The sequence below is a fragment of the Hirundo rustica genome, chromosome 14 (genome assembly GCF_015227805.2).
Source record: "Hirundo rustica isolate bHirRus1 chromosome 14, bHirRus1.pri.v3, whole genome shotgun sequence".
NCBI lineage: Eukaryota > Metazoa > Chordata > Aves > Passeriformes > Hirundinidae > Hirundo > Hirundo rustica.
In genome coordinates, this window is record NC_053463.1 from 13,941,938 (window position 1) to 13,969,906 (window position 27,969).

The following is a 27,969-nucleotide window of genomic DNA, read 5'->3' on the forward strand; positions in this document are numbered from 1 at the left end:
CTGCTAAAGCAAAAAATAACAAAATTTATGATTGCAAAAATAGGAAAATATCAGTGGTTTTTTTCTGTGCAAAAACAAGATGAAATGATGTTTTCAGGGAAAAAAAAAAAAAAGCTATGTGTTTTTACACATTTAAATTCCATGGTAAAAAATAAAAATATCTTTTATCAGTTCAATTTGTCTGTTACACTTTTAAAAGATTAAGGTGATTATTGTATGTGTGACTAATCGTCAAAATATTGCTTCTTATAAATCCATATTTTAGCTACATTTTAGCTTAGTCTAATATCCGTTGTGTTCATTATTTAGAATTTAGAAATAAGGAGGAGTATTATTGACCAAAATATTTTTATTTGAATTATTTCCTGAAATATTAAAATTGAAGGTAAAAAAAAATCATTGGCATTATTGGTTTTTTCTTCCATCTGACAGTTTCTTTCTAAATCTACTTTCTGCACAGTTTCCCTGGAGAAGCTTGAGTGACTTTTTTCCTGCAACTATTTCTGTGTGTTTGTCACATAAAATAATTCAAGCAAAATGAATAATGCCAAGACAATTATCTTTGTCCAATGTGTTCCCAAGCAGATTTCTCTCAACAGGATTCAATTTCTATTAATTTCTGTATTCTGTTACAAAATGTTGATTTTGCAAATTAAAAATTGACCTGAAGGGTCAAGAAGCACTTGAAAATCATAAAAGAAAAGTAACAAAAATGGCTCATTTTTATTAATTAGATTTTTTTAATGTAATATTGAAGAAAATTCCCTGTTTGGAATAAAAAATTGAGGAAATAGCTGCTAAATAGCCAATATACTGCAGTTGGAAATGTACGTCACAGCCCCTGAACATCGCAGAGTCGGCAGAAAAGACCTGCAACAATCCCAGGTGTGACAGATGGAAGGAGCTGTTCTCTGCCAGGGCCCCTCCCAGAGCCCAGCACCATTTGTCAGTGCCCAGCAAAGCTCAGCCCAGGTCAATCCCGCTGTCCAGCTCAGCCTGGGGCCGGACATTCCCGGTTCAGGGTGCTGTGCATGGAGCCTGCTGAGCTTCGGGAGCAGCCCCAGCTCGGCTGGGAGGGGGCTCTTCATTCCCTGGCTGTCAGCAGAGCAGAGCTGGTGGCTCGTGCTGGAAGCACAGACTGATGAATGTATAAATCTTTTCACCCATAACTACAGCAGAGTGCAATTTTACAGTCCCTGAGATTATGGGTTAAGAGGACTTCACTCTCTCCCTGTTTTCACCTTCTCCGGTTTTCCCGTTTCCAGTGTAGCACTGGAAGCCATCTACAAAGAGCTTTTCCTTCTCCACTGCCCTTTTACCGAACAGCTTCCCCCCTCTCCAAATCTGCTTCTCTCAGGGTACGGGGAAGATGGAAGGGAAAGGAGCCAGGGGCTGGAAACTCCTCACCAGCGGGGAGCAGCAGCACTTTGTGCCCGCTGTGCACTTAGCAGCAGCAAAGCACTTGCCAAAGAGAAAAAACTGACTGTGCCTCTTAGAGGAATAGCTCTTCTTCATCTCCCTTAGGTTAAACAAAGCTGCTTATCCTGCTGGCCAAAGAAACGCTTTGTCTTGCCTGTGTGTAAAGCTGGACTTTAAACCAAATCCTGCACTTGGCAAAGTGCAAGCAAGGGTTCCAAATCAGGCCGGAATGCAGTGTACGAACATCAGTCCTTCCCTAAGATGAGGGAATTTGAACCTTGACGTGATGAATTGGTCATATAAAAAAGAGATGGGGCGTTGCACCATATTTGCCAAGTGTGGGATTGTACCCTGTAGGGAGGTTTTGGAGTTTCTGTGTGGCTGCAGGGGCACAGCTTTGGCCTGGCTGAATGTGAGGGAGCTCTGTACTCTGCAAAGCCTCGTTAGACAATGAGGCAAACCCTTGTTAAACAAGAAAAGCACTGACTGCCATTCTGTATACACTTCTCACTGCATGCAGAAGCACTTTCTAGATTTAGGTGTATAGAGGGAGCTGGGCAATATTGTGGTCCCTCAGTATTGTAAAAACCTTTGGAGTAACCTGTATTTAGAGTAAATGAGGTACAAATGTTCCACTGCTTCACTTAAAAATGACATAACTTTTCTTTTGTAAATAGCTTTAATACCTTTAATTCTCTTTCTCTTTCAGTCTTGTGTCACTCATAAGAGGCCAAGTGGTGACTACAGATGGGACTCCTCTAGTTGGGGTCAACGTGTCGTTTGTCAAGTATCCAAAGTACGGCTACACCATCACTCGTCAGGATGGCACGTGAGTGTCCCTGCTTCACTGAGCCCCTGTTTGCTGTGCAGTGTCTTTGCTGATTAACAGATGGTGTGATCTAATGGAACCATGTGGTACCAAGCATTGCCTTCCTCCCAGGGCAAAGAGCTATTAAGTAAACACAAAAGTAATTTTTCACGCGGCATTTTGAATACTAACTGCATGTAAATACGAGCAGGCTGACTTCTGATAATGACGTGTTAGCAGGCAGACTCCTTTCAAATAAATTGCTCTGTATCTATGAAAACATTTGTGGGCTACAGCAATATCCAGCTGAGACAAGAAATATTTCATTTTAAAATGCAGAACAGGCTAACACTTCTAGGAAAAAAAGAAAGCATCATTATAGAATAGTATATTTTGTTAAAATTTCCCTTCTGCTTCTCTTTGCTTTTGAAGATACACTCTCTTTTGCGTTTCTTCAGGGTAGAATGTAATCAAAAGATTCTAATTGAATATATTTAGACAATTTCCTGCTGTGCAAAAAAGTGCTTTTCCCCCCTTGTATCAGCTTGTTTGAAATGCACACAAATTCAGATAAACAAAAGTCAGTGTGTCATGGTTTATCTGGTTTACTGGCTGTGGTAACTGAAACAGTCTATCTGACGCAGGCATTGTAAACATTTGCCGTTTTATTTTGATCTTGCATAAAAACAACGGTATTGATATAATTAATAGGAGTCAACTGAACTATAGGGAGTATTTAAGTTCCATATTTTCCAGAATATTAATCTGTTATAATAAAAGTATAATATTGATTTAAGTGGTTTAAAATTCCAGTAAATAGTGAGCTGAACTATATTTAAATCTGCATAGATTATTGATGTAATTGAGTAATTTGTTACATTGCCAGCATTTACATAGAACAACCTGGAAGCATTTGTCATTTAAGCCAGGTTTGAAATGCCTGTGCACCTCCACATTTCTGCTGTGATTTTGTAGGGGGTTGGGAGTAAACACCTAATTTTTCTGAAAGATGATAGATCAATTATCTTGGAGACAGGAATTCTTGTAGAACACTTCTCATTACTATTCTCTTACTGCCATGTGTCCCATTCTATGCTTGATGGACAGGATCTCTTAGGAAAGGGGTAATTCAGTGTCCAGCTCAGAATGCACTTGGCTTCTCTGCTGTTTCTATATAAAGGAGACTTGTAATAACAAATGTGGTGGTTTGTTTGTTGGGTATTTTTAAAATTATTTAATACAGAATTTAAAATATTATCAGAATGAGCTTGTCCAGGTGACTTCAAATCATTGCTTGTCTTCACTGGTTCTCGGCTGTTCAGTTGCCAGAGGTTCACATCCTATTATTGATCATTGAATCTACGACATTTAAAATATAATTATGGTCTGCTCACTCTCCCTGGCTCTGCTGGTGTGGGGAGAGAATCAAGGGTAAAAGTAAGAAAAATCTAGCACTGAGATAAAAACAGCTTAATAACTGGAATTATCAAAACTGTAGTGAAAAGGAAAACCACAGAAAGATAAATTAATTCCCAGCCAGGTTCTGAGCAGCTTTCCCCCTATTTTGTATAATGAGGATGGTACTGGATGATCTGGGATATCCGTTGGTCCCAGCTGTGTCCCCTCCCAGCCCTCATTCTGCTGCCTGGTGGGATGGGGTGAGGAGGAGGAAAGGCCCTGACTCTGTGTAAGCACTGCTGTGCTACAATCAAAGCATCCCTGTCTTATCAACACCATTTCTCATCCCAAATCCAAAACTCAGCACGCCGTCAGCTACTAGGAAGAAAATTAACTCTATCCCAGCCAAAACCAGACAAATACCCATCACTATTGGCGTGCCTCTACGTCTGTCTCATTAGCCAGGAATGTATTACTGGAATTACTCAGTCTTACTTCTAAAGGCCACACTTTTCTAGGTTTGACTTGGTTGCAAATGGTGGAGCATCCCTGACACTGCACTTTGAACGGGCCCCGTTTATGAGCCAGGAAAGGACAGTGTGGCTGCCATGGAACAGCTTCTATGCCATGGACACCCTTGTGATGAAGACCGAGGAGAACTCCATTCCCAGCTGTGATCTCAGTGGGTTTGTCCGTCCTGATCCAGTCATCATTTCATCGCCACTTTCAACTTTCTTTAGTGACGCTCCCAGCCGCAATCCCATTGTGCCAGAAACCCAGGTAAGAGCAGTGTGGGTGAAAAGGGTACAGAAATCAGTAGTCAGGTGACAGTTGTGTCCTGAGCACAGGGCCACCACCTGTCCCCTGCATTTGCTACAGCAAATGTCTCTGCAGAGCTGCATTCGTTCTGACAGGTACTAAGTTTTCTAATGAGAGTTGCAGGAGATATCCCAGGTTTGTCACCCAGACACATTTATCTTTGATTACCTTGCACCTTCCCATTATCATGCAGCATATCAAGTATATCTGTGTATTTCAGTTGCCAGCTTAGGTGTTTCAAGAGAATTTTGCAAAGGCTTGGCACGTGGTGCTGACCGCAGACCGTTTCCTTATTTCTTACTTAGGACAAAGACAAACTCTATTTTTTCACTGCTGTATTCAGTTAGGCTTTATACTTTTAGTGTAAGTTGTGGGTTCCTATGATATTTCTTATGTTTCCCTTGCATATAACTTGCAATAAAAATGCTTGAGCTTATTTGCCCTTTTGCCAGCAGTGGGTTCTTCAAAAGATGTGTACAAAGACAGCAATTAATTATTTTTTCAGAAATGTCAAATGAACTGTGTTGGTTTGAGGACATTCCGTCCCAGTAAGAGAAAGACATAAGTTCATAAGAATACACGAGGTGATATATTTTAAAAAAATCATTAATGTAAAGTGATCTCTTTCCTACTTAGGTTCTTCATGAAGAAATTGAGATCCCTGGCTCTAGCATAAAGCTCAGCTACCTGAGTTCCCGCACTGCTGGATACAAATCCTTACTCAAGATCATCATGACTCAGACACTTGTGCCACTGAATCTGATCAAAGTTCATTTGATGGTAGCAGTAGAAGGGCATTTGTTCCAAAAATCATTTCAGGCATCTCCCAACTTGGCATATACATTTATCTGGGACAAAACAGATGCCTATGGTCAGAAGGTTTATGGGTTGTCAGATGCTGTAGGTAAGCATATACAAGCTCCAAAACTTTCAAAATAACACTTGTAATTCTAAATAAGAAAACTGCAAGCTTCCTTATGGAGGAGCAAATGTAGACTGAACAGTTCTTGTCTCCCTGACACAATTTATCTTCTTATTACTGTTCTTTTACACATTAAAGATCATATTCAGAGGGTCTAAACTTCATCAACCCATGCTTGGGTTTCCTGCTCAGTACCTGACTTTGAAGGTTTAGACCATGTAGTAGGAAAAACTGGCCACAGGAACTTAGGTGAAACCTAATCCATCATTACAATTTTATTTTCTTTAGTTATAAAATGATCCTCGTGCTGGACTGGCTGGCAGTCTGCAGTGCATTTGGGTTTTCACACATGCCCTTATTGTAGTCTCTTGTGGTATAACACATTTGAAATGAAAATGCTGTTCCTCCAGTGCTGTTCAGTCTTGTACTTCTACAGCTATTTTTAGTTAGCTTGGTTCTAGTGGGTGGGAAGGAGAGTGATCATTTTAATATTTTTCAGTTTTCATTGACTGTTTTGAATAATTTTGATACAACAGGGTTAAAAATGAGCATCAGAGCTGAGCCAGTGTGGAAAGAGCAGGGTTTTTTTACAATCTTTATTATTTTCTATATTTTCTAAATTCTTCTTTTCTATAGCTTTTCTTTTTTATGTTATTGCATGGCATATTGCTTTCCTGTGTAAAGCTTACGGTGCAGTTGTGCTTAAAAGCACACAAAGTTTTCACTGCCCTTTGGTACATGGTATGTAAAACGAATACACTAAATAAATGCTGTGAACATCTGCCAAATTAAGAATTTATCTTGTCCTGCTATCTGATATTTTTAATTATTTAATATAATTTTACTATATTTTAAACATTTTATTTCTCACTCTCCTCTCAGCAAACCCATCACTTCCCAGTGTGAGCCATTAAAATAGAAGTGATCAGATCCCTGCAGAGTACATGTGAATGAGGTTTCAAATTTGTGTCTAGTCAAAGATCTGAATATAATATTGTAGAATAAAAGTGAGGAATATAATCATTCCATCTTCTTGAGGGGGCTGGGGGACCGGAATACTCAATGACTTGAATGTGCTCTGGACGTTTAATTCAGTGTTTGTTCAGCAAGTATATTAGATTTTATTTTATTTCAGTCTCTGTGGGTTTTGAATATGAGACTTGCCCCAGTCTCATTTTATGGGAGAAGAGGACAGCACTGCTGCAGGGATTTGAACTGGATCCTTCAAACTTAGGAGGATGGTCTCTGGATAAACATCATGTACTTAATGTCAAGAGTGGTGAGTTAGTTCATTCCATGTGTTTGCTGTCCTATATGGAGCTTTTATTTGCATTATACTTGCACTTCCAAAAATGTGATTTCTCCACTCTTTTTGTTTCATCTTTAGCTCTGTAAGGTATGAAGCATAATTCAGTTATCAGAAAACATTTGTAGAATTTCAACGCATTTTTTACTGTTCTGTGCAGCCTGAATTTCTTAAACTCCTAATATTTATCCTCTATTCTATTTTTCATTTATTCCCCTGTAATATCTTTCAGTCTTCCCTGGTTTTTTCATGTTAACCACATCTGTTTCTGGCTCCTTTTCCCCCTAACCTGAGACGGAGCTTACAAGGAGTACGAGTCTGTGACAAGATACTGAGTCTCCCTTGTCTTTCTCATTAGTCACCTCTTTGTTTTTTCCTTACTTTTTTTTTGCCTTTCCATATCCTAAGCTAAATCTTCGTGATCCTTGTATTTTACCATCAACTCTTTGGGAGCTGAATGCTCAGAATACATTTTATTTGTTCCCTGCAAAGTCTTGTTTGCAGCCTTCCTGCTGATAGTTACCAAATAACAAAGTGTATTTCTGCTTAACAAATCTCAAGCATTGTTCAGAATTGGCAAGATCAGGCTATTTGAACTCACTTCCAGTGCTGGGCAGTGGATCCAAATTTGGGTAGTACATGCCAACAGAGAGTGTTGCCACCGGTGGGGAGCCAGTTATGTTAGGGTCATACAACTTCATTCCCACAAGAACATGAGGCTGAAAGTTTCCAGACAGATTTCCACAGTTTTTGATGATACAGAATATGGTCACACTGTCAGAAAATCCAGTCCCTTCTCAGAGCAGGGGTCTGCTCTTTGAACAAATATTTTGAAGATAAATCCTATCTTGAAGGTATTTTCTTGAAGTCTAATAGAGATCTGTACTACCAGCTTCCCTCTTGCCTTTTATCATTGATCCTTAGCAGCCCTTCTGGGAGCTTCATCTTTCTCCTATCTTTTCATTTTCTGAGCTATCATCTTCTCTGGTGCCTCCATTTCTCATTTTTCATTTTCCATTAAAAAAGTGTGAAAGACTGAGAGGCGGAAAGAGAACAGTAAGGTTGGCACAGAATTCCAAGCCAAACATGATACAGGAAACTGGAGTGAGACACAAATAAGGAACAGTTCTTCTCCACCCACTCAGAAACCATCTAAACCACAGTCCCAGGCCAGAGCAGGGTTTTCTTTCATAACGAATACCAAAGGACTCTGAGTGTAGGTTTGGTTCTGTGGGTGTGCATGTGTGTGGGTTTTAACACCGAATCTTCATTACACCTTTATTTTTACTACCGCACAATCCTTCTACTCTTTTTGCACCATTGAAAAACCAAACGCCGGAGTTGTTTCAATGTACAGTCCTTAAAAGCAGCTGTTGAAAAGAAAACAGCCTGAAGTCCCCTGCAATGAACAGTGGTAATAACCACTTCTTCTCCTCTCTGTCCTTAGGTATATTGCACAAAGGCAACGGAGAAAATCAGTTTCTCACTCAGCAACCGGCTGTGATAACCAGCATTATGGGGAACGGGCGCCGCAGAAGCATATCCTGTCCAAGCTGCAATGGTCTGGCAGAAGGAAATAAGCTCTTGGCCCCTGTAGCACTGGCAGTGGGTATTGATGGAAGTCTCTTTGTTGGGGATTTTAACTATATTCGGCGTATCTTCCCCTCCAGGAATGTCACGAGCATACTGGAGCTGAGGTAAGGCTTAACCTCAGCACTTCGCTTCTGGAGCCTGTGCTCAAATCAGCCTTTACCATTACTTTTTATAATTTTGAAAAACATTGTCACTTTCAACCTATTTAAATTCCAGTGGAGAAATGGGGCACAGAAATGCATAGTTCAAAGTCTGTAACTTACCAGAGCAGTGACTAAAGTGAAGGACTTCAGAGTACAAATTAACTTGTAGAGAAAGTACAAACCATCTCTTTCTGCCTTGTTAGTGATCACTGATTCAGTCCTCCCTCAGTGCATCTTTTAGTTTTGTTTGAAAAGTCTGGAACTGCCTACCCTTAGGTACTGAGCCACAGTGACAGGCAGAGGTGTAACAGTCTCGTGAGGTCAGAGGGAAGGTTCTCCTGCCACTGGTTTTGAGATCCACTTTCACATTTCTTCTCCATCCTTGTGAGTCTGTTTCTGTAGGTTGACAAGTGCAGTTCAGGTTGACATACAGAGTCATTTTGCATCATCAGAACTCTTTTTTAAGATTGTAACTCTTTCCCCTGTCCTGTGCCCCCCTCCAACCTTAAGATTTGATCACTTAATAGGGAAGGCATGGGTGTAGAATGTGCCACTTCACCCATTTCTGTTCCATCTCCTTTTTTCATTCTTCTAGGAGAGGCAAGAGCTATTGCTTCAAATCCTAGCTCATGTAACTGGACCTTATACTTACAGCACTACTGAGTATTTGCAGAAAAATGAGGAAAAATAGCGTGCCCTAGCTGTCTGCTGCCCCTCCTGGAGCCCACTCAGGCAGTAGCATTGGTGCTCCTGGAAATTGGATACAGCTGCAAAGTACATTGAGTGAATTTAGGTCACAAGTCTTTTCCTAATGATATGACCAATAACCAATTGCTCTGCTTCCACATTTAGTTTTTAATTAGTGAGAAAAAGTGCAAAATGTTTGGACTGTGAAAGAATAGGAGGCCTAGCTCTATTTTACACCTCTCTTCCATTCATGTCATTCTGTTGATGTCACTATTGTGAATTCTGATTCTATAGAAAAGAAAAGAGATCCGATTCAGGCCAATTCAACTCTGAAATCACTCTCTGACACCTACCTCATACACCATCAGGCTGCCTCATTATTTTTTTTTTTTTAAAGTCATGGATCATCCAGTGCTTTCTGCTAGCAGCTCAGTTTAAACCACAGAAGGTAGCTGGCATGGAAGTGTGACCTGCTATAAATATTTATATCAATATGCACTATAACTGTGCATTATATAGAATATGCTAATTTTTCTTTTTTTCTAAGTTGTTCAGATCTTTTTAGTAAATAAGACTACAGCTTTATAGGTGAAGAAAAACATTTTCAGATTAGGATACTTCTTAAAATGCATTTTTATCACTTATCAGTATCAGCCAGTGAAAGTTTCCTTGCCCACCTTATGTTTGAAAATGTTGCCTCAAAATTTACAACAGTATTAGTGTGAGTACTTTGCTTTCTCTCTCTGTGAGTGAGATTGAGAGGGGAACTTAGGTTTTCATCATGTGTGAGGGGAGATTGGAAAGGACATCAGTAAAGAAATAGAAGATAGATTTTTATCTGCTGTTGTCCACTTCCTCCTTTGTGAAAGTCTGTTTTCCATAGTATAGTTTCTTTAGCTTCTGTTATAATTAGAAACAATTAACAATGAAGGTGATGCATTGTGAGTGCTGTTGGACAGCTGCAAAGGATGTGACATATAGATTTTTAGGATTTACAGACTTTAGGATTACATTATGATGTCTTTTACCCCCAGTTCCTCTGAAGTGAATTAAGGTCCATTCCAGCAAACATAATCTATAGCAGTAATTGTGATTCATTGCTCATCTTGAAATCTGCATGAGTTACACGGGTAAGAGTTTGAAATTTGAGCCATTTAAGTGTGAGTGAGAGCAGAGTCTTCTGCTCATATCAAGTAGTTTGGATTGCATTGCAACCAGTACGTCCACAAATATTACAAACCAAATACATCGCTTTGTTTAGATTTCACAGCTGATGTAATTTTGGTTTCATGAAAGCCCCCTATAAACCTTGAGTGCCTTTATCTGTCAGAATATCCCAGTGTGCATATTTCTTTCGCACTGTCCTTTGTGAAGGTGCCTGGTTGGAATGGCCAGCAGCAATTTGGACTCCAGCGTTGCATGTGGGGCTTTACGCTGGGGCTGCAAGCTGGGGGGCTGTGCCTGGAGTGCTGCAGCTCAGGACTCACACACCTCTCTGCTCTGTTCAGTGCATATTCCTAAATGGAAATTACATCAACACAGTGAAATGCTGTGTGAGTGGAGAATGTGTTCGTTTTCTTGTGGGAAGTAGAGAGCACTTTGCCTTTGCCTGTGTGTCTGGGCAGTAAGCTGTGGATCGGTTAATGCTGTTTATCTCCCATTGTACAGTACCTTACTGCTCGCTTAGAAGGGGCTTTTTTACCCCAACATTGGCTTTGATAGGCTTAAACAGATACCAAGGAGCATCCAAACTTGCTTTAAGCAATTATTTTAGAGACTGGGAGGAGAGAAAAATAAATTGCATAGTAAATTTTTGTCTAGAAATAGCCTGTTGGAAAACTATTTTGATTAAAGAGAATGCCTCCAACTGGCAGATAATATCCAAAACCAGGTTTCCCCCTGCCCTGCCCAGTTCTGTATTCATGGAACTGACAGTTTCTCTCACTCCTAGCCCTCAAGCTACACGTATTTCTGTGTGAAAATTCTTTCAGTGGTTCAGAAAGTTGCCTAAATATGAGGGGAGGGGGGTGGGGGCAGGGGTATCCTATAGGGAAGTAGCTTGCAGCTCTATCCCTCCCAGTCACTCTTCATCTGTAAACTAAGCCAAGGCTAGTGCTGAAAAGAGATATCTTCTCCTGTGTCCTTTTGTAAAATAAAACAAATACTATGTTTGCTTTACCATCTATTCTTCAGCTAACTGTTTGTTCTTTTTTCTTCTGTTCCCTTTCTATAAAGAAATAAAGAGTTTAAACATAGGTAAGACATGAGCTCTTTCCCATATAATTTGATATGGTTTGTTTGCTTCATTGTGTTTGCTTTTTGTGTTGTGCTTCTTGTGTAATGTTATGTTCTTCATGTACCATATATAGAAACATTTTTATGTGCTAATTGTGTGTTATGAATACGATAAGCATTAGCAATTACAAAATGCAGTCAAAAAGCAGCCAATAAGTTCTGACAGTAATTAGAAATTTCTAGTAAAATGCAAGTATAATGAACCCCAAGCTAACTTCTAGATAAACACTTCTCCCTGCTGTCTATAATTGGTCAAAATGGTCAAGGTAAACTACAACAGCATTTTCACAAATGCCAGAAAGGTTCACAAAAGCACTAATGACTGCATATAGGTCAAAAACTCATTTTCTGGTCATTAATGATTTTCTGAACCTGCTGTCCTTTGCCATGATTTAGTTTATATTTCTTTTGCCAAACACATTTCATAGCCAACCTGTGGCTGGCGGTGTGCAAGCACTAGAAGCAGTCACTGTGAGCTTCAGGAGGGAGGCATGACCCTCCTGGATGTTAGGAGGAGAGCACTAGGACTGCTGCAGCATAGGAAACACTTGTGCCTCCTTTCATGCCACACCTGGGACAGGGAGGATGTTCACCCTGGAGAAAATCAAGGGCAACAACAAGAAGAGCTCTTGTATAAACTGTTTCATAGTTTCCTGTGCATAAAAAACATACTTTCCATTTCTGTGATACAAGCTGATGGAATATATGGTCTGAACTAAACAGGATCATTTCCCCTTAACAGTATATTTTGCCATAATAACACCCCTAACTATTCTTATCTGGGTGAATTCATTCACAATTTGCTAATGATTATTGGTGATGCTGGAATCTCCTCATTTGCTTCAGCTAAGCCTAGTTCATTTTTCATCTGCTTAGAGGTTTGCTCTGGACAGCTTCTCTTTTGGTTAAATTTAAAGAAAAGCTGATGTTGAAAAAATTATTTGATGCACCTGTGAGAAGAACAGGGCAAACGAGCTGCACTTGCTCCCAGGCTCCCTCAGAGAGCAGGGTGAGGCTGCAGGTGGTGATGACCACACATTCACTCGGGGGCTGGAGGCACAGACATTATTGGCAGAGCCCTCTGAGCAACGCTGAATGCCATGGAAAATCTTTTAAGACAAGGTACAATCCTTGGCCTCCTATAATTCAAGTGAAAGATTGCAACGGTGCAGAGAACAGAGAGGCAGAGGTCTTTAATTGCTCAGATGCCAGTTTGAGAAATATTGAGTACTCATTTGTAAAGCAAATCCCTGTTTGAGGTAATAGTCTCATCGATTCTTTGGGAGCACAGTGAGTGCATGTTATCTTCCAGCAGTCGTTTTCTGTGCAAATTCCCTCAAAAATTTGCTTCTCTGTTCCCTTACCTAGTTCAGGAAAGAGGGAAGGAGTGTGGAATAGGTCTGCAGCTCCAGAGAGCTGCTCTCTGACCTGGAACTGAAGCTTGTGACTAACTCCCTGGCACAACTGCCCTGAGGGAGATTCCAGAAGAGAAAGGCAGGGTGAGCTCCATGGATGCACCATGACTGCAGGAGAGGAGAGGGAAATATCCCATGTTCTGCCATTGCTCTTTACCCTGACTCGTGTCTTATCCCATCCTGGTAGCTGCAGGGCACACCTAGAGCAGCTGAGGGCACAGGGGAGGCAGGGGCAGGCACAGGCTGGCAAAATCATGTGTGAAAACGAGAGAGACCCTTCCATTCCTGCAGGGTGGCTGCTGCTCCCCTGGGCACTGTGTGAGCAGCTCTCACCACTGAGTCCAGCAGGACCCTCACTTCCAGGTGCAAGCAGCAGTGTCTGTGCCCGGCTCCAGCCTGTGCCCAGCTCCTGTCCGTGCCTGCCTCAGGTCCCCATTTGGCCAGGGTGGGGGATGTGCCTTGTTTCAGAAGGGCCATGCAAAACGCACCAGCTGCAGGGCAGCCTTGAGCTAAGTGGGTGTATTTGTGAAGTACAGCACAACGCCAGTGCCACAGCAGAGTGTGTCCTTCAGTGTAAGGGGAAAGCGTGGTGGGAGAACAGAGCAGGGTTTCGAAGTAATGACAAACGTGCAGGTGTTTGTATGGCTCAGATACCTGAGAGATTGGAGGAATCTCTGAAGTGGAAAGAACTATTTTTGTATGTTGCAAAGAAGGGAGGGATGAGAAGGAATGTGATAAGGGCGTAGTGAAGAGGTGCAGTCTGCTGCTGAAGATAAGGAGAGGAACTTGGGGAATAATGAGATTGTGCTCTAATCTCAAGCATGTCACTAGTTTCCCTGCATAACTTTGTCTACACCACTTAACCTCTCTGTGCCTCAGTTTCCTCCTCTGTAAAATGGGTGCTACACCCATCTTTTTCAAGTACTCTGAGATCCATGCATGAAGTAAACCTGCCAAGTATTTTTTTGTTTATTGTATTTCTTCATCTCTAATTTCTACACTCCTAGACTTCAGCAGATGGTATTGCCTCTACCTGCTGAATTGCGATCCAACAATCTCCTTCCTACTTTCTACAGTCTTAGAACAAACCATTACTGACCTAAACCCATGGCATGTCAAAGACTGGCATAAAGGAAAATAACTGTAGGAAGTGATATTTTGGGGCCTCCTCATTCCTCCAAATCTGGTCATGGCCACATGACCACAGTTATCTTGGCGTGCCAATGGATCCATCTGCCAAAAGTGGCTTTATTATAGTTTCAGCGATTCTGATCAAGAAATGGCTTATGTGCATCATAACCTACCTCTGTGTATCCTCACTCTTGGAGATGGGCACTTTGGCCACATGAAACTAGGAGTGTGGATATTTGGAGGCAAATATCTCTGGTTACTGGTAAGTAACCTTCATTTTTTTTTTTTTTCTTCCTGTCTTCATTTGTCTTCTATGCTTTGAAACCACCATTGACCTTATTTACGCTCACCCATAGGCTCCAAAGGCTGGAAAATTCACATCATGCTTAAAATCCAAATAAACTGAGCAAAACTAGCCAGGCAAGATTTTGAAAATATTTCTGCACTGCAGTTCTGTGTGTGTGAATGTATATATATTGTGAAGATTGACATTTCTCAATTTGCAGATGATTTGCTAAAGTAGTTCCAAAATGTGACAAGCTGTCAAAAAACATATATTTCAGAAGAGAAGTAGCTTTCCATATGAGCGCCCATTCCAATCACAAACTGAGGACCAGTTTTTCAATAACAGAAGGTTTGGAGTTAAAGTCAGACACTTGAGGTCTCTGGTTTTAGTTATATAACCAACTTCATCTACTGCAAATGGATTCCTGATAAGAATGAATGAGAACAAATTTGCTTTAGAAATAAATTTGTTATGCCTCTGCCTCCTATTTATACAAGACCTCACAAATCTTGCGGCGTAATCTGAGTAACTCAGAAGCTGATTCTTTGATCTTACTCTTATGACTTCTGCTTCCAAAGGAAGTTAAACAAGGTAGCAGGGAGGGGTGAGACAGATAAGCCAAAGAGAACTGACCTGGAGCAGATCTAAAGGGCTAAAGAGATCAAGAGGAAAGACTGCTGTGCAGTTCTGGCTTATTGGGCTCTGCTGTGCAAGGCTCAGTGTGGAAGGATGAGTGAGATTTAAAATTACAATCCCTCTGAACACTGACCAGGCCCTAATCAAGTCAGGTCCTCAGGTGATGGTCCTTCAGACCTCACCTCAGTATGAAGGTGTCAGACTTTCTTTCCAGATCTTTCTGTGCCTGATGAGTATCCAAGCTCTGAAAGCCTGTGAAGTTTCTAGACTGCTCAGCTGTTTCTGTTTTATGCTTTCTTTTTCTCTAAAGCAACAATCCCGCTCATAAATACTATCTGGCCGTGGACCCTGTTTCAGGCTCCCTCTACGTGTCGGACACCAATAGCCGACGGATATACAAAGTCAAGTCCCTCACAGGCACGAAGGACCTTGCTGGTAACTCTGAAGTGGTGGCAGGGACGGGAGAGCAGTGCCTGCCCTTTGACGAAGCCAGATGTGGGGATGGAGGGAAGGCAGTGGACGCAACCCTAATGAGCCCTCGAGGTAAAGGAGGAAAAGAAGCCGGAGAAAACGACTGCGTGCGGCTAGGCTGGATGTGGAAATAATTATCTGGCAATTAAATCACTCCTTGCTCGGTGATTTTTATTCTGGGCTTTAATTACAGTGGATTGGCAAGTGTTCGTGCTTTGTTTAGTTAAAGCAAACTTTATTACCCCAGCACTGAGTGCTACAAAAGGAGAACAGAACACAAATTAGCAGGGTACCGCTCACTCCAAGAAGCAAGCGTGTAAACTGGGAAACTGATTACTGTTTGAGATGCAGTCTTTGGGGAGAGAAATTGCTTGCTGTGGCTTTTCTCTGAGGTTTTCCTCCATGTATCTCCTTTTTTTTTCAGAGTCAGAGAAAAAAATAGAAGGATTTTTGCCCTTTCCAGTTTCTAATTTTTGACAGAAAGTTTTCAAGATGATATAGAAGTTTGGGAATGTGTTTCTTTTTAAGGCCTTTTTTTTTCTTCTCTTGTTTCATCTTAATTGTAAGGATGAACTAATCAGGTGTATTACCATGCATTTCAAATGTCTTTGGGTTTTTTCAGTGCCTGAAAATAACTAGATGATCATAAAGGTACGCAAAAATGGAAAGTTCAGTTTCTTTATATAGGAAGTATTTTCAGTTAACATGTAGAAATTAAAAAGATGAAGCTGTATCCTATCTTCTCTCACTGCCCAGTGGGATGAGCACTGCAACCATTTGAAGACAGATTTTTTTTTTTTTAATCAATATTTTATTTTCAGCCTGAGAAATGGACAAGGCAGTGCACCAAATCAAAACAGGAAAGGCAAGTGAAAAAAAGACGGCCCTTCTTCCCAGCAGCCGTCTGTTCCTCCAAGGGAGCACCCTTCCATTCTGTGCCTTTCCTCTCTCAGGACTCACAGCATGACAGGCATTGAACCTTCCCTTTTTTTTTTTTTAGGTTGGCAACCCTTGTGTCTTCATCTGGAAACACCAGAGTTCTTTCTGTATTTTTACTGCAACAGGTCAAAGAATTAAAAAAAACATCCAGAAATAGTACAATGTCCTCCTAGTTTTCAAAAAAAAAAAAAATTGAAGGTATTTTAAAATATTTCTAAAAATTCTTCATCCTCATTAGATTCTTCAGATGAAGAAAGCAATGCCTCAAATTTCTGAGTAAAATTAGCAGATAATTTTTAATTGGGTTTATGTAAGTGTATGGTATATTATATACCAGAGAGTTTGAATCTAGAAATAAGCTGATGCATTCTTCTGGATCTTTGGCACGTTTGGAAATTTCTGTGGTTTTCTTTAAAGCCCTGAAGGATAAACCTGCTTGATGCCATTTTTTTGGCAGAACTGAGGGTTGTTGGAGGGTTCTAGGACCTGTGCTCAGGTTGGGAGGGAGGAAGGAACAGGGGAAGGAAATTTCACCATCTCGCAAACAAGACAAAGCCTGCCTTGAAGCCAGGAACCTCGCTGCTGCGCTGATGCCTGGGTTTTATTTTTGCAGGAATTGCAGTGGATAAGTATGGACTCATGTATTTTGTTGATGCCACTATGATTAGAAAAGTGGATCAGAACGGAATTATATCAACCCTGCTGGGCTCCAATGACCTAACTGCTGTTCGACCTCTCAGCTGTGATTCCAGCATGGATGTCACACAGGTAGATTCTTACTGCATTTTTTTTTCCTCTCTGCCTTAGAGGAGATGGGCATCTATTTTGGATGACTGGCCACTTAAGAAATACATTCTGCAGCGCAAGATGATAACATATTTGATTGGTTACTGAAATGGGTGAACCATCCTTTTTACTGTGGCTAACACAGTTTATTTATGCAACTAGAGAGAAAAAAGGTTGAGATAATGGGAGTTATTGCCTTAATTGCCTGTTTTTCTGTAATTATTGTAGAGCTTCCACAATGTAGCATCCATTCTTGCACAGAAACACAATTAGCCCAAGTTACAACTGCACGTAGCTGTAATATTTCTGAAAAACAAAAGCGTTGTTTGAAATAGTTGCCGTTCATGACTTGGTTTCATGATTTACGCTGATAAACCCCTCACTGATTTGCTGTTGTTACACGTGGAATTTTAAACACTAGGAGTGTACTTTTCAGTTTCGAGTTTTACAGTAATAATTTGTGCAACTCATAGGTACGGCTGGAGTGGCCTACTGATCTCGCTGTCAATCCCATGGACAACTCCCTTTATGTCCTAGAGAACAATGTTATTTTACGGATCACAGAAAACCATCAAGTTAGCATTATTGCTGGACGCCCCATGCACTGCCAGGTTCCTGGTATAGACTACTCTCTTAGCAAACTGGCTATTCATTCTGCACTTGAATCAGCCAGTGCCATTGCCATCTCACACACAGGAGTTCTTTACATCAGTGAGACAGATGAAAAAAAAATTAATCGGCTACGCCAGGTAACTACCAATGGAGAAATATGCCTTCTTGCAGGGGCAGCTTCAGACTGCGATTGCAAAAATGATGTCAACTGTAATTGCTATGCTGGGGATGATGGGTATGCCACTGATGCCATCTTAAATTCACCATCTTCCTTAGCTGTGGCCCCAGATGGTACCATCTACATAGCTGATCTCGGAAATATCCGCATTAGGGCTGTCAGTAAAAACAGGCCCATTCTTAATTCCTTTAACCAATATGAAGCTGCATCTCCAGGAGAACAGGAGCTGTATGTCTTCAATGCTGATGGGATTCACCAGTACACTCTGAGCCTCGTTACCGGGGAATACTTGTACAATTTCACCTATAGCAGCGATAACGATGTCACGGAGGTGATGGACAACAACGGCAACTCCTTGAAGGTGCGCCGGGATGCCAGTGGGATGCCCCGCCATTTACTGATGCCGGATAATCAGATTGTCACGCTGGCTGTTGGCACTAATGGTGGACTCAAGCTGGTCTCAACACAGACCCTGGAGCTCGGATTAATGACATATAATGGAAACAGTGGTCTCTTAGCAACGAAGAGTGATGAAACAGGATGGACAACATTTTATGAGTAAGAATGTTTTTGGATATATTAAGCGTACATTTGTTTTTCAAATGGTAGTGAGTAGGCTGCTGCAATTTGTTGTAGGTTTTTCACTGATGCTGATCAAGGCCGTTGCACCTCAATTCAGGGCGATGTTGGAAATGGTTACATGGCTTTGTGATGGCATCAGTTGTGCTGGGTCCTTTGGGTGCGTCCTGGTCCCCCTAAATCCCTGCCTGGGGTTTGAGTTTGGGGCAGCTCATCCCTGCCCAGCACAAAGGACCATGTGCCATGGCCAGAAGCCTGGCTTAGTTAAGCTGCTGTTCATGGTCAGCACGGCTGTGCAGAGCCCACAGCCAGAGCAGCCCAGCACAGTCCCTGAGGCTCCCATAGAGCTGCCTCTCTCCAGGAGCCCTCATGCTGCAGCTTCTTTTGGAACTCAAATTATCTCTCTTTCTGTTCGGCTTCATATATTACTCATGGTTGTTAAAATGTTGATTAACTTCAATGATTGTTCATTCCTGGGACAAGTGAGGAAATTAGATCCCCAGCTATCTGTCAGACCCCTGGTGTAACTTCCATAATTTGTAGATAACCCAAAAGCACACTGGTGTTCATGAGCATATAGATTAAACAGACAGAACTTCCTCTTTAAATGAAATTCATCTGAAGAGATGAGGTTCAAAAGTATGCTAAAAATCTAGAAAAGCTAGTCCAATTTTTATTAATATTTATCCTATTCTTAGTAGACTTATTGCCATTTTTTGATCAAAACAATTTTAAAAAGAGAAGCTAAATAGCATATTGAAAAATATATTTATGTATGGCAAGTCTAATGCCATAAATTTTGTCTGAATCAGTTAATGATTAAAAAAGCATCATTCCCCAAATCAGTGAGTAGAAAAATTGGAATAAAGCTTTATATTTCATTTTAAATGGCAGGCTTATTTTCAAGGTGGCAGACTAGAAATGGCGCACACCTCTTAGTTTATTGATGCATTCAGCTTGGCCACCTGTTTTCTCTGTGTAGAGAAAGCTTAAGGAATGCAGGAATAGAAGTTCAGTGTGCAGGGCAGGGATGCTGCAGCTGTTCCCGTTGGAAGGAAAGCAGTGCCCTCTCGTGGGGCCCTGCATGCTTCACTCCTCTCCTCCAGCCTGGGGCTTCACATGGGGAGGGGCTCATTTTTCCTCAGTATTTTGCAAAAATTATTTCTTTGCCACAGATTCGTTACACAAATAGCTCGGTTACGTGACCGCACGAAGGTATTACCTGCTGATCACAGGCTCAAGTAAAAGCTCGCTGGACTAGACAGAATAAAATTTCATATTATAGCTGATGAGATGAGGATGCCCTTCTCGGAAGGTTTGTTGGTTGTGGTGGTGGTTTTTTTTTCCTCGATAGGTAGCTCAAGATGCAGTCATATAAATTAGTTATTTCTCAAAACGCCAGGAATTAATTATAGAAAACTAAATAGCAAAGTTATTTAAAACACTATGTGAAAATCCATAAAACATTAAAAAATGTATTCAGAAAGTTACCGGTTACAAAACTGGTACAACTGGTGTCTGAGAGTCAAACCAAGTGCTAAGGCAGTGTGGTTTATTAGAAAAATTGTATTATGATTCCTAAGGAAATGCAGAAGGTGAGGGCTTTGATGTCTTACTGAGATCATCTGAAAATATCATTTAATGTGTACATAGGGCTGCATATTTTTTTCCAAGATCAAATAAGAAAAGATGCACAACCTTTGCCTCAGGTCAGTGGAAGTTAAATACCGTATTTAGATCTAAATATTACAGCCTGAGGTACTGTCTTAGATAATTAGTAACTTTGATGAGGCAGCAGAAATAACTTATTTCTCCCAGATTTGTACATGCATTCTCATATGCATAGAGCCCATAGATGAGAGAACCACAAAGACATTATTTAAATTGAAAATACAAACCTAAACAATCACAGTCCACAGTCACTCAGTACTGGTTTCTGGTTTCTGTTTGTTCTTTGAAGCAGCTCCTAAGAGAAAATTCTGTATTCATGATTCTGCAATATTCTTTTGGTAGCTATAACTTAATATCAGTCAAAGATGAAAGAAGTGTTCAGCCAATGAGAGTTTATAAGGACAACAAAATAGTTTTCTGAGCAGTTACATTCATGCATTCATACAGGCGTAATCAGCACTCAAAATTATTAATATGGCAGCAGAACTGGAAAAGAACAGAGGTCTTTTAAGTGGTAAAGTACTACGTGAGCTAAAGTTCCTATGAAAAATTTATGTCACTGCATTTATATCAACCAGACGCTGAAGTGCCGTGTTATCTTATTGGGTATAGTCCTCTCATTTATCTGAAACTTTACCCTGAAAATGCTCTCAGAATTGAATTTGTACAGTTAATGTAGGTGTGCATCTGCATATGCAGAGAGTTGCAGACACAAGCTGGTTTGTGTGTGTGCACACTCCATATGTGAATTCTATAGATAGCATCTGTGCACGTGCATGCAGCTCATTTGCAGTAGCAACAGCCAAGGCTCTTCAATAATAGAACAGCTACCAGCAGGCTCACATGGGGTAATTTAAGCTTGGCTTGGGCATGAAGCACAGATCTTTGAAGCAGTTCCCAGTGGTATTCCTCTTGGTCTAGGGAGCATCCTGAGAGAATGCTGCGTGGTTTTTTGTTTTTTTTTTTCTTGAATCAGTTTTAAAAGGGAATAAAAACAGGGCTGTATGTAAATGTGTGTGGATCCGTGCCTTGCCCAGCTCTGTGTTGAGTCAGAAGCTGCTGTTCCTCCTCTCTGCAGTGCTGGGTATGGCTCTGCCCTCCCTGCTCCACCCACGAGCTGCCAGGAGCACGACTCAAACCTCAGACCGGGATGCTGGTCATAAAAATGACCAAAGGAATAGAGGTGCCACAGTAGTGGCCAAGGGACAGCAGCCCTCAGGCACTGTCACAAACCCACTGAAAGGATGCACAGATGCTTGTAGCTACCTGAGAAGGTGCCAAGTGCTCAGCTGTGTCCCAGGGATGAGGCTGAGCTATAGGTGTGGCCATGGGCAGGGCAGAGACAGCCACCAGCTTTGTGCCTGCTGTTGCCCAGAGCTGTCCTGGGAAACCTTTGCCTGCTGGCAGGGGGGTCTTGGATAAACAAAAATTGTTTGGCCTTGCAATTTTATTAGTAGAAAAACTTGGGATGAAGCCTTATTCTAACTGAAGTCAGTAACAAAAGGTCAGGAATTTCGGTGTGCCCAGAGCCCACCTCATTTGCAAATGTAAAGGTTGCCTTGTTAGACCTGATTCATCCAGGCTGGTGCTGTGTCACAGACTGCAGTAAGTAGAGACTGCTTCTGAAGAAGACACCAGGTCAATTAATATATTTTTCATTGTAAATTTTGGGGGTTTACTTCATTAGACCCAGGTTCATGACATGGAGAAGATAAATACATAATAATTGAATTCATATATAGTTTATTCTTATTATTCAGAAAAATGTCTGGGTGTTGTATTCTACTGAGCACTTGCTCTCACATAATACATAAATTTTAAAAAAAAAAAATCTCAGGAATATGTCACCTAAATTTTGTGGTACATAAAAGATTTATGTTCTATTCATTTAATTTTTTTTTACCTTTAAGGTATCTTTTTAAATAAGGTTTTGATACAATGGACAATGTAGAAATGCCTTTTATATATATATTGGTATCACTGTGTTTATATATCATTTAAGTAATGAATTTTTTATAGATCCAACTCATAATCTAAATGGTCTGCTGATCTTCAAGGAGAGACTTTTGTATGTATTTTGTTAAGTGTATCCATCACTTGCTTATAAATCCTTTTAATCTCTACTGTTGCTGCTTTCAAAGCTGTGAGCAGCACTGGGGAACGCACCCCATGGCAGGGGTAAAACAATCATTTCTTGAAATAGCACTGGAATATTTTCATTTTTCTGCTTCATTCTCTGTACATCCACATCCATATTTACTTTTTAGACCGCACTTACACTTTGAATAGAGATTTCCAGTGAGTAGCCCACAGCAATCCCCAGGAATTTTTCCTAGGTTAATTAAAAACCCAGCAATGTGAATGAAGAGTTTAAATTAATGTCTCATTTGCATTGCCTAAAATATATTTGCTGACGGGGAATTTCACCAACCATTTTTCTGGAAGTTCACCGCGTGCTGCAGAGTCACACTGGAGACACTCATAGTTTTTTCTAGTTTGTCCTAAATAACATTGTCTGTGCTGTAAGGTTTGACATCCAAGTGTTCTCTTCATCACTCTGCTCATCATGAAACACACCACATACAGACTCTTAAGGGGCCTTATTAATCTTTAAGGTTTTTGAAATCGTCCATTTTTTGTACTTTTTCTTTTCCCCTGCAAATCAGATGCTTGGCTGGATCAAGTTCTTCCTTTAGCTATTCTTTTGGAGTGCTTTTCAATATTTTTTTGTGAAGGCCTTTATTAAGACTTAACTAAACCCACTTTCATAGATAATCGCAACATATTATCTTCTTTTTCAGTATTTTGCTGATATGACAATGTATCTATATATAAATATATATGTATCTGTGGAGAGAAACTTGTGACTATATTGAGAAAAATCATGCTGCTTAATCTTTCTTTGATCCTGAACTGCTTAAATGAACACAATCTATTATTGGTCCCTTTTAGGTCGCATGATGCTTTGTTTTATTGATTTCCTTCTTTGGCTAATAATTCCATTGGTTCTGGTAAGGCTTGTTGCTCCACAGGTGATTTTTTTCCTTCCTCCCCAATATTCAATTGAATGGGTGCAACTATAAGCAATGGATTTGAAAGTCCTATAATTTGTTCATTTTAACTGAGGAGCCAATCTATGTCCTAATTTTTTAGATATGCTGTACAGTTCAGGTGGCCTAGTCTGAGGTTTCTGAGTGTTATAATTGCAAAGCCATATTGAAAGCTCTGATTTTTTTTTCATCTTTACAGCTAACCACAGCCTACAATGAACTTGAGCTAGCTGCATGATACTAAATGTGCTCCTCTTCTCTTCTGTTACTCTCAGGCAGTGCAATGGATTTAGCAGTTCTCTTCCAGGCTTCCTGCTCCCTGCATCTCTACATTCCAAGGATGACCAGTTGGTTTCAATCTCTACCTAAACTTTTCCCTTTATCTACACAGGACATTTTTTCTTGCCTTTCTGCTCTCTAGAGGCAGGCGTGCTTTGGTAGCGGCTGGGTGAGAAACTCTTGCACGAGCAGAGAATTGCAGCAAGCAGAGTGTCAGACTGGAATGCTGATTTTGTTTCAGGTCCCCATTTTTCATCCCTGAGATCCAAGGGATTGCTTCTTTAACAAATGTATGCACACAACTAGAGCATACTGCACGAAACGGGGAAAGGGTATGATTTGATTTCCAGCAGCATTCCTTCTTTCCCCCCACCTCAGGCTTTATACCTCTAAAGAAATTTAACTCTTAAAAATCATGGAAAACCCTTTTTTTTTTTTTTTTTAAAATCTTTATGCCTCTGGAGCATTTAACTAATTTTCTAAGGTCTTTCCTGAGTGCTGACTGCTGCCCTTTGTGCAACTCCAACCTCTATCCTGTGCTTTTCATCTTTCATCTTTATAAGCCAAAATGCTGACCCCAAAATGCAGTTCAATACCACAAATAAGATCTAAATGAAATTATTATGTTGTCAATCTGATGTCTTTTTTAATACTTTATGGAAAGTTTATTCCTTGATATGTCACTCAAGACCATACTTAGATTCCACTAAGTATTCAAAAGCAAATGTGCAGTTTATGCAATTGTTTATTGCAGTGTCCATCAGAAGTCCGATTCCTTAGAGTGAAATGCAACTATTAAAATGCAGACTAATTTAGCAGTTATAATTGTTTGAGCCAAATATCACTCCATATATTCAAAATCATTTCATTAATTTAATAATTTAAAATATGCTAGCCTGCATTTGCACCCATGTAGTTGAGATCAGTATCTAAAAAACATTATTTCATCATTATAGACTCTTTCAAGAACAGAGAAAGAGATATGGCCAGGATGTTCTTGAAAATCTGTTTCAGTCTGGGGTTTTTTGCACAAATGTGGTGCATTATTAATACATTGGGTATTGAAATGAACATATATCCTCATGCTTTTTTGCTCTCACTAACTTTTCCATTAGCTATGATCATGAAGGGCGTCTGACCAATGTAACACGTCCCACTGGAGTGGTAACTAGCCTTCATCGAGAAATGGAAAAGTCTATTACCATCGACATTGAGAATTCTAATCGGGATGACGATGTCACGGTCATCACAAATCTCTCCTCTGTGGAGGCTTCCTATACAGTTGTTCAAGGTACCAAAGCACACTTCTCAGCACACCTCCTAAGCACACACACAGCCTGAGAAAGCAGTTGGCTAACGATTCGTGTCATTAGTACCCTTAATGAGCAGGGGGAAACGGTATAAGGTTTGCAAGAAAAACTCCCCTAAAGCTTATTCCTAAAATGACAGGTCTTCAGGACAGGTAAGAGCCATTTTGCAGTCCTGCTTTGTGTCAGGTAGGAATGGTCACTGTCTGCTGGGGAAAGTTAGTCCTGCCACTGCCTTCTAGGTCAGGGTCACTTCATCCACTTGCATATTTCTATGTACTTCCCTGCAAAATTGGTTCTGACTTCTGTGCCACAGAGATGCAACATGACTGCTGGACATGGCTGCTGGGGGAGATTCTTCTGAAGAAGCTCAGAAAGCTTTCTAGTAGAAGAAATCTTCTAAATTTGTACACTGCCATTAATTACAGTGTAGAACAATCAGGGCAGTGGATGGTGTGGTGCCAGAGGTGGCCCTTCAGCCATCGCAGCCCGAGTGTGGCAGGAGGCAGCAGCAACACAGGTTCAGAGTTTGTGTAGAGCATTCCAGCGCACCCAGGCATTGTATCTGATGGAGTGAAGGCAGTTATCAAAGATAGACGGAAAGGGATTTGGTGAGTGATGGGGCGTTTTTAAATTAAGATATAATGTCACTGGAATGAGAATATCATCATCAAACAATAGTCTTCTCCTGACATAAATGTCAACATTTATGGACTATTATACCTTGACAGGTCTGGTTACAAAGACTTAATTTCTCTTATACCAGATGATTAATTACGTAGGTGCTGTCCTTCTGTCAGGCAGATATTGATGTGTTGCTGACAGCTGCACACTCTGGCACTCCATCCTGGCTGAGAGGGACTTGGCTGTGTCAAACAGCTGGAGAACTGCATGGCCAGAGAGGCACGGGATTGTCTCTGTAACTTCTCTGACAGGCTGGGTGTGCACATCAGGCCAGTGTGCTTGTGGTGGGGAGGCAGGAGAGGGGACTGCTGTGGCTGCCAGCTTGCACTGCTGGAGCCTCACACCTTGAGGATTTTAAAGCCACGCCATAATTCTGTACAAGGTCTTTGCTTGGAGACAGTTTTTAAACAGAGGGAAACAAAAAAGAAGAGGCATTTACTTCTTCCTACTTATAAAGAGTCCAGCAATCATCTTCTTCTTCTTTTTTGTCCTGGAGTTTAATGCTTTGTTGTTTATCCAGCAGTTCAGTTTTCAGGAGTTTTTGTTCATATCAGAAATAAATTACGTGGTTCAACACATATCACTGGTGCATTTTGATTCACAATTAAGACTGAAGGGAAAACGTAATGAAATAAACACAGTATCTCTCTGCAGGCTCACTGTTACACTACTGTTCTTTACATGAATCAGTAACATCTGTAATTTCCACCATAGTACCACGTAAATGGTAATTGCAGGCTGACTTCATTTAACATCAACAGGAGTGCAATAAAAAACCAATCAAATTAAGCTATATGTTTTCTTTATGACTGGAGTAGCTAAATTATTTTCTTTTCATTATTGCTGTAGATCAAGTGAGGAACAGCTACCAGCTCTGTAATAATGGTACTTTGAGAGTGATGTATGCCAATGGCATGAGCATTAGCTTTCACAGCGAACCTCATGTCCTGGCTGGGACTGTGACTCCCACCATAGGACGATGTAATATTTCTCTACCCATGGAAAATGGTTTAAACTCAATTGAATGGCGCCTGAGGAAGGAGCAGATTAAAGGCAAAGTGACGGTGTTTGGAAGAAAGCTCAGGGTAAGTAGAACCTGTTGTTACAATAATCACCTTTTCCTCTTTGGGCAGAAAAGTCATTCTTTATTTTGAAGGATATCACTTGTACTTGTTAAAAATGTGCAACTCTGGGATTGTCTTTGGTGTGACACTGTTTGAGTGCTCAGCTGGCGGCATGGGATTATCTGCTGCAATCAGCTGTAGAGCTTTGTTACTAAAAGTATTCCAAAAGAGATTGGTAAAAATACCTAGAATATTATAGAATCACAGGATGATCAATGTTCGAAGAGACCTTCAGGATTGTTTAGTCCAATCATTACCCCAGCCCCACCGTAAATGCCCCAAATCCCATATCCCAACGCCTCTTGAAAACATCCAGAGATGGTGACTCCTGGGCAGCCTACTCCAATGCATGAACACTCTTCCAGTGAAAAATTTTTTCAAATATCTAATCTTAACCTCCCCTGGTGCAACTTCAGGCCATTTCCTCTTGTCCTTTTGTTTCAGATATGGCAGAAGAGACTGACTCCCCAACTTGCTAACTCTTTTCAGGGACTTGTTGGGAGCAATTAGGTCCCCCCAAACCAACTTTTCTGCAGATTAAACTCCCCCAGCTCCCTCAGCCACTCCTCAAAAGATGTATTCTAGCTCCTCCCCCAGCTTCATTGCCCTGTTGCTGCAAAACACTCTGCCTCTCAAGGGAGTGGGAATCTGAGCACTCACCACTTGTAAAACTGCCAGGGCAGACTTACTCCAGCTAGTGCTGGGGAACAAACATAACTGCAGCATCCTGCCGCTGTAAAATCCCCCTACAGAGTCACTGGGACAGGCGTGTTGTGTTTATTCCTTTTCTCAAATGGCACGATTGGAAAATAATTGCCATAATTACAAAATCCTAGGCAGAGGATAAGGAAGACAGTCAGGTCATGTAATCCATCCCCTGCCAAATTAAAGATCTGCTGCAGCTGGATTAATCGCATTCTGTGCTTTGCTGGCCTGATTTTCACTGATTTTTTTTTTGACTGGACTATTTCAGTATGTGCAGTTTTGGAAGGAAATTGAGATACTGGGCAGAAAGCAAAGGTAGCGCTGATCAAATCCTCATTCTTTTAGCAATTCTTTCAACATCACTGAACACAAGATACAGTTCAGTGTGTTCAAGATCACATAGCAATATATGTAAGCAATTATGTAGTAAGTTACAAAAAAAAAAAAAAATTACTTGGATGTTAATTATATATATTTTCCTATTGCTTAGCATCTAATTCCCAGTGTTGAGTTAACATGTCTTTCCTTATTCTCACAAATTCTCCAAGTGTAGTTGTTGGGGAGAGTGGGAAGGTTAGACAAAAAAAACCTGAATGAGATTAGCGGCTAATCCTTAATGACTAAATTTCGTGGCTGTGTAATTGATTTTTGATGTGCTGACCTGCAGCAGTTGATTGGAATTGGAAAATAGATCAGCTCTGCATATTGACTAGGTGTTGTTCAAAA

The 27,969-nt window shown here is 40.7% G+C and overlaps 1 protein-coding gene across 5 annotated transcripts in view; it reads left to right on the plus strand.

Moving 5' to 3' along the window:
• The window catches only part of TENM2 (teneurin transmembrane protein 2), a 1,092,434-nt gene that overhangs the window by 1,052,334 nt on the left and 12,131 nt on the right, over positions 1 to 27,969 (plus strand). For all 5 annotated transcript variants that reach the window (XM_040078601.2, XM_058422512.1, XM_040078602.2 and 2 more), the window contains 11 exons: positions 2,129 to 2,248; positions 4,144 to 4,405; positions 5,081 to 5,348; positions 6,502 to 6,645; positions 8,120 to 8,369; positions 11,331 to 11,351; positions 15,169 to 15,401; positions 16,882 to 17,036; positions 17,528 to 18,402; positions 24,539 to 24,714; positions 26,264 to 26,499. In XM_040078601.2, the coding sequence (XP_039934535.1) occupies positions 2,129 to 2,248; positions 4,144 to 4,405; positions 5,081 to 5,348; positions 6,502 to 6,645; positions 8,120 to 8,369; positions 11,331 to 11,351; positions 15,169 to 15,401; positions 16,882 to 17,036; positions 17,528 to 18,402; positions 24,539 to 24,714; positions 26,264 to 26,499 (2,740 nt within the window). The remainder of the gene's footprint in view (positions 1 to 2,128; positions 2,249 to 4,143; positions 4,406 to 5,080; positions 5,349 to 6,501; positions 6,646 to 8,119; positions 8,370 to 11,330; positions 11,352 to 15,168; positions 15,402 to 16,881; positions 17,037 to 17,527; positions 18,403 to 24,538; positions 24,715 to 26,263; positions 26,500 to 27,969) is intronic.